The sequence below is a fragment of the Ochotona princeps genome, chromosome 30 (genome assembly GCF_030435755.1).
Source record: "Ochotona princeps isolate mOchPri1 chromosome 30, mOchPri1.hap1, whole genome shotgun sequence".
NCBI lineage: Eukaryota > Metazoa > Chordata > Mammalia > Lagomorpha > Ochotonidae > Ochotona > Ochotona princeps.
Window position 1 is genome coordinate 21,339,843 of NC_080861.1, and position 6,000 is coordinate 21,345,842.

The 6,000-nt window shown below is 47.7% G+C and overlaps 1 protein-coding gene across 1 annotated transcript in view; it reads right to left on the minus strand.

The window, feature by feature from the left end:
* Nucleotides 1–5,777, minus strand: part of LOC131478333 (serine/threonine-protein kinase OSR1-like) — a 75,990-nt gene extending 70,213 nt beyond the window's left edge. Inside the window, exons 1-2 of the mRNA XM_058657034.1 lie at nucleotides 5,742–5,777; nucleotides 5,037–5,119 (exon numbers count right to left, since the gene is read on the minus strand). Of these exons, the coding sequence (XP_058513017.1) occupies nucleotides 5,037–5,119; nucleotides 5,742–5,777 (119 nt within the window). The remainder of the gene's footprint in view (nucleotides 1–5,036; nucleotides 5,120–5,741) is intronic.
* Nucleotides 5,778–6,000: the final 223 nt, after the last annotated feature.

The following is a 6,000-nucleotide window of genomic DNA, read 5'->3' on the forward strand; positions in this document are numbered from 1 at the left end:
TTATGATCCTCTGTTTAAGACTTTCTTATGCAGCTAACACAAACAGGAACAAAATCTAGCTAAATGACACATGTTGTATTACATGTTTCCTGAACATATGCAGACTTTAATTGCTATTACTACTACTGATACTATTTCTGAAGAGCAGAGATAGAGATTTTCTAACTGCTGGTTCACTCTCCCAGGGCCCTCAACTGCCACAGCTGAGCCAGGCGAGGCCAGGCACCAGGAGCTCCAGCCAGGTCTTCCACTTGGGTGCTAGGAACCCAAGTGCTCAAGTCACCTTGTGCTGGTTCCCTTCCCAAATGGCCACAAAGGTCAGAGCTGAGACAGACTGACGCCAGGAGCTTCCTGTGGGTCACCCATGTGGGTGCAGGAGCCTGAACACTTGGACCATCTTCTGCTGTTTTTCCAGGCACATTTAGCAGAGAGCTGCGTGGGAAACACAACAACCAGGACTTGGAATTGCTGCTGACACAGGATGTCAGTGTCAGATGAATCTGACACGGCACAAAAGGTCAAAGATGCTCACCTGACAGCAACAAATTTTGAAGAGGAATTCACTCAGCTCCTGGGAACTCTTGGCCAATTTTCTTCAAACAGAGAAGATCTGCTAAGACACCTCCAAGTGTTCCTAGAGGCCTCCAGTAGGAAAGCATGCCTGTAAGAGTCTCCACAGCTGACAGAACACGTTACCTTAAGCCAACCTTCAACATGCCTCCAAGAAGTGAGAGAAAAGCTACAAACACCACTGGTAGCCAAAGAAGCCACAGTCAGGCTCCTCCAGGAAGAAATACACAGAATGGCTTCTTCAAAGGCTCACCCCACCGCACTGGAGACAGAACACCAGCAAAAGTCTTCAGAAATTAAGCAACTTGGCGTCGTATGACAGCCTAGCAACTAACTCCTCGCCTTGCCTCTGCCAGGATCCCATAGGGCAACCGGTTTGTGTCCAGGCTGTTCAACTTACAGTCTAGCTACCTACTTGTTACCTGGCAAAGCAATAGAGAATGGCCCAAAGCGTTGGGACCCTGTATCCACACGGGAGTCTCAGAAGAAGCTCCAGGCTCCTAGCTTGGCATCAGGTCAGCTCTGGACATTGTGGTCACCTGGGGTGTGAACCAGTAGATCTTCCTCTTTGTCTTTTCTTCTCCCTATAAATATGCATATCTGAATTTCAAAAAAAAACCAAAAAACCCTACCTTTTAACAGTAAAAGTAGTACAGAGTATAAAAGCCCACTGATTACGTCCTTATTCTTGGTATGTATCAGATATATGACCTTAGGCAAACCAATAGAGTGGTTTGTTTTACTCCATGGAACTTCCATTCTTCCTCCCTCCAGTATTTGCCTAGGATCAATGTACTATGCTGAGAAAACACAGTCACGTAAGAAAGTATCCCTAAGCTAAAACAAAAAAACAATTCAAGGGCCTAGCAAGAAAGCCTAGTGACTTAATCCTTGCCTGGCCTGCACCGGGATCCCAAATGGACTCCTGTTTGTATCCTGGCTGCTCTGCTTCCCTGTCAGCTCCCTCCCTGCTTGTGGCTTGAGATAGCAACAGTGGATGGCCCAAAGCCTTGGGACTCGGTACTCCTGTGGGAAACCCAAACGAAATGCTTGGCTCCTGGCACCAACTGGCTCAGATGCAGCTGTTGCGGACATTTGGGGAGTGAATCAGTGCACACAAGATCTTTCTCTCTGTCTCTCCTTCTCTCCAGAAAGCTGCCTTTCAATAAAATCAGTAAATCTTTAAAATCAATTGAAAGCATACAAAATAAAGATTAAAGAACCAAGGAGGCACATGTCTAGCAAATATCATACTCAAGACAGTTCTACTCCTCGGCTGTAGTTAACACTGTATTAATAATCACAGGACTCTCTTGAGTGTAGAGGGAATGATGTCTATTGGCTGCTTGAAATTGAGGCAGAGGTGGAAGGTACTGGTACCTGCACGGGCAGCTTACACACATCATCACATATCCAAGGTAACTGACACCTCTCACCTTTGCTCTAACATGTCACACATACATCCCTCTGCTAGCAACGGGTATTTTCTAAAACCCTAGATTCCTGAATTCATCCATCCAGCTACCGAAAAGCAGAAAGTTTCGAGGAATAACTTTGATTTCTTTTTTTAAGGTTTATTTTTAGTGGAAAAACAGATATACACAGAGGAGAGACAGAGAGGAAGATCTTCCCTCCACTGGATCCCTCCCCAAGTGGCTGCAATGGCCGGAGCTGAGCTGATCCAAAAACAGCAGCCAGGAGCTTCTTCTGGGTCACCTACATAGGTGCAGGTCCCAAACTCTGGGCCATCCTCCACTGTTTTCACAGGCCACAAGTAGGGAGCTGCATGGGAAGCAAGGCCACTGGAACACAAATCGGCACCCATATGGGATCCTGGTGTGTGCAAGGCGAGGAATTTAGCCACTAGGCTAATGCACCAAACCTGAATAATTTTTACTAGTAAGCAACAATACGTCTTCTCCCCTTCCTGTGTCAGTAACTCGAAGCTTTACAGATGACAAAATTTCTCCAGCACCCTGACTGTGGATTTCCAGCCTCTAGAGCTGTGAGAAAATAAGTTCTGTTGTGAAAAAAGACACAGAGAAAAATTTAAAAGCAGAATTGAATACAAAGTTCCAACTCAACCCTAGTTTGATCCAACATAATGCTAATAAGATTTAAGAGATCAGTCCCACATCCTAAATAATATATCATGAGGTATTGAGTAGTAATATAGCAAACAGCAGCTTACAAAAATTTGCTGTGGACAAAAATTAGGACATCAACATTCACTGAAAAGACTTAATAATAAAGTGTGACAGGCCCAGGACAACGGCTCAATGGCTAAATGCTCACCTTGCTAGTGCCAGGATCCCATATGGCCATTGGTTGTGATCCTGGATGTTGCGCTACCCACTCTGCTCCCTGCTATGGTCTGGGAAAGCAGTAGAGGAAGGCCCAAAGCCTTCGGATCCTGCACCCTTGTGGGAGACCAGGAAGAGGTTCATGGCTCCTGGCTTCAGATTAGCACAGTTCCAATTGCTCTTGCCAGCTGGGGTATGAATCAATGGATGAAATTTTTTTTTTCATGTCTCTCCTTCTCTCTGTAGACATGACCCGTCTTTCTAATAAAAATAAATAAATCATTCTAAAAAGGAAGGAAGGGAGAGAGGGAGGGAGTGAGGAAGAAAAGAAGGAAGAGGAAAGAAAGAAAGGCAGGCAATATTTGGGTTTTTGAAATCTCACAACAAACTGAGTGCATCTCTCTGGCAGTAAAACCTATATATGTGTGTGTGTGTGCACATGCGCGTGTGTAGGTATTATGTATATATATTTGGTGTGACAGTTTACTGCCAACATCAATAAACCCAATTTCAGGTTCAGCAGAGTAGAATGGGAGGAAAGAAGCAGCTTCAAGTAGAGGTCCACAGACATGCCCTCTTCCCACTGAAGTCACAGTAGTCTCTTCAGCACACAAGTTTCCCTAATTGTTTTTTCCTATTTGATTGACGCACAACATTCTGACATGGCTGTGTCCAATGTCTCTTTCAGAAGGGAAGGTCAGAGAAGGAAAAAAAAGAGAGAGGCAGTAAGAGAAGAGGGGACTAGAGATTGGAGTGGGGAAGCAGAGGGAGAAAGATTGGGAGAGGGGAAGGGAGTCGTTGTTGATGCTGTGTTGGGGCTTTCAATTGATATGGATGATACTCTGCCAGCTCTGCCTTCAGACCAGACATGGTCTCCCCAAGAAACCGTTGAACTTACCTGGACAATAAGATGCTGGACTCTATGCTTTGTATACACTTGCGATGACAGAATCTTGACTGATTTTGAACTGTAATACAGCAACAAGGTGGAGGAACCCACCATGGGGGGAGGGCATGGGGAGGACTTGGGGGAATCCCAGAGCCTATGAAACTGTCACATAATGCAACGTAATTAATTAAAAAAAAAAAGAATTCCTGGATGAAAGGAATGTGGGTTTTACAGCCACTTCACTTTCTTTTTTTTAAAAATTTATTTATTATTTTTAATTCATTAATTACATTGTATTATGTAACACAGTTTCATAGGTACTTGGATTCTCCCCACCCCTCCCCAAACCCTCCCACCATGGTGGATTCCTCCACCTTGTTGCATAACCACAGTTCAAGTTCAGTTGAGATTCCCCCATTGCAAGCATATACCAAACATAGAGTCCAGCATCTTATTGTCCAGTCAAGCTCAACGGCTTCTTAGGTATACCCTCTCTGAAGCCACTTCACTTTCATGACATACATCATTCTTGTCTGGGGAGGATAGGGAATATACATCATTATCAGGACAGAACCAGTCAGACCTCAAAAAGAAATCCCTAAAGATTTCCTGCAAGACACACCAACGATCCTAAAGTTGAGTTCAACTATTATAAAAGCTTGCTCACCGCACTTGCACTATCTAGCAGTCCCAGGTTCGACCTTGCAATCTGCCCAATAACAACTCTTAACAAACAAATACTGTCTGAGGATAACCCAGGTAAGCGACTCCCTAACTTAGCTGAGGGCCCTTAGAAACCTTCTGAATCCCCTTTGCTATTTGTTTTTTTACATTTGTGAGCCAAGCCCACTAGGCAGAGTGAAAACAACTGGTCCCAGGAGCAACCCATGACGCCCACTGTGCGCCAGTCCTCATCTCACCACTAACTGAAGTTATTAACGGCGCCCGAAAAGTTCTGAGAACCTTCAGCTGAAGACCAGGCAGCTGCCCACAGCGCGGCGCGCCCCCACTGACCCCAGCACCCGACCAGCCACGAAAGCGCACAAATGGCCCTACTAGTCCACTTCCCACACCTTCCTTCCACGTTGCCGCAGCCCGCCCACCCACAAGCCCACAACCCCGGTCCGCAATGTCCCGGAGCCACGACCCTGCAGGACCACCATCTTCACAGCCGCTTCCAGAAGCCCACCTCCCTCCACCGCGGGCGCCCAGGGGGCTGCACGAGCACCAGCCCGGGACTCCCACGCCAGGGCTCCACCACCACAAAAACTCACCGAGGCCGCTCCTCCAGCGCTCCCGGGACTCCTGAGGCCGGGACCACGAGCGCTGGCTCCACGTCTGCCCGCCCGTCCGCCGGCTGCAGGAGAACACAGGCCAGCACGTCCAGCCAGCTGGCCCGCCCCACACCTGACTCTGCACGGGGCCACACCCCGCCAGGCACGCCCCGCCCTCACGCCGCTCCTATTGGTCTTGGGCCATCCAGGCCCGCCCTTTGCTCGCTCCTATTGGCCCTTGGCCTGAACTCGCACCCTCGCGCCTCTCCTAATGGTCCGTGTCAGCCAGGCCCGCCCTCCCGCCGCTCTTACTGGCCCTGGGCAGGCTTGCCGGCCCGGAGCGCTGGTATTGGTCCTGCGTTAGCCACGCCCATCCCAGGTTCTGCCTGCAGGTACCCTTCTTTTTTTTTTTTTTTTTGGCTTATGGTCAAGGAACTTTCTGATTTTTTTTTACGAATAGAAAAATAGAAATTTACAATGCCATGAAGTTAAACGCCATGTTACTAGTCTCCATTACACAGGTGCTATACATCCTCTTAAATGAAAAGCCACAAAGCAAAATCAACATCAGGGAGGAAAAAAAATTAACAACACCATGAAGTTAAATAACATACTATTAAATGACCCTCTCTAACCCCCAGATGCACGCCCAGGGGCCCAGCTCTTCTGGCGACAGTCACCAGGAGACAGTGTGTCAGCACCTACCTGCAGGTCCAAAATGACAGCTGCAGGTGTAGACATGTCCTCCCAGGGGACAACAGGGACAATGCATGCATGGGACACAGCCACCCCTCAGATGGGGGCCTGGGTCACAAGTCCCCAGAAACACACCCATCTCCTACAGGGCATGCTCCTGTGGCCTCCTGGTCGATCCCAGGAGTTTAAAAAACAAGTATAGGTTTGATGGTTCCCCAAAGGGAAACAGGGGTCGAGGGCCATAAGAACAAATGATTTCCACAGGTTC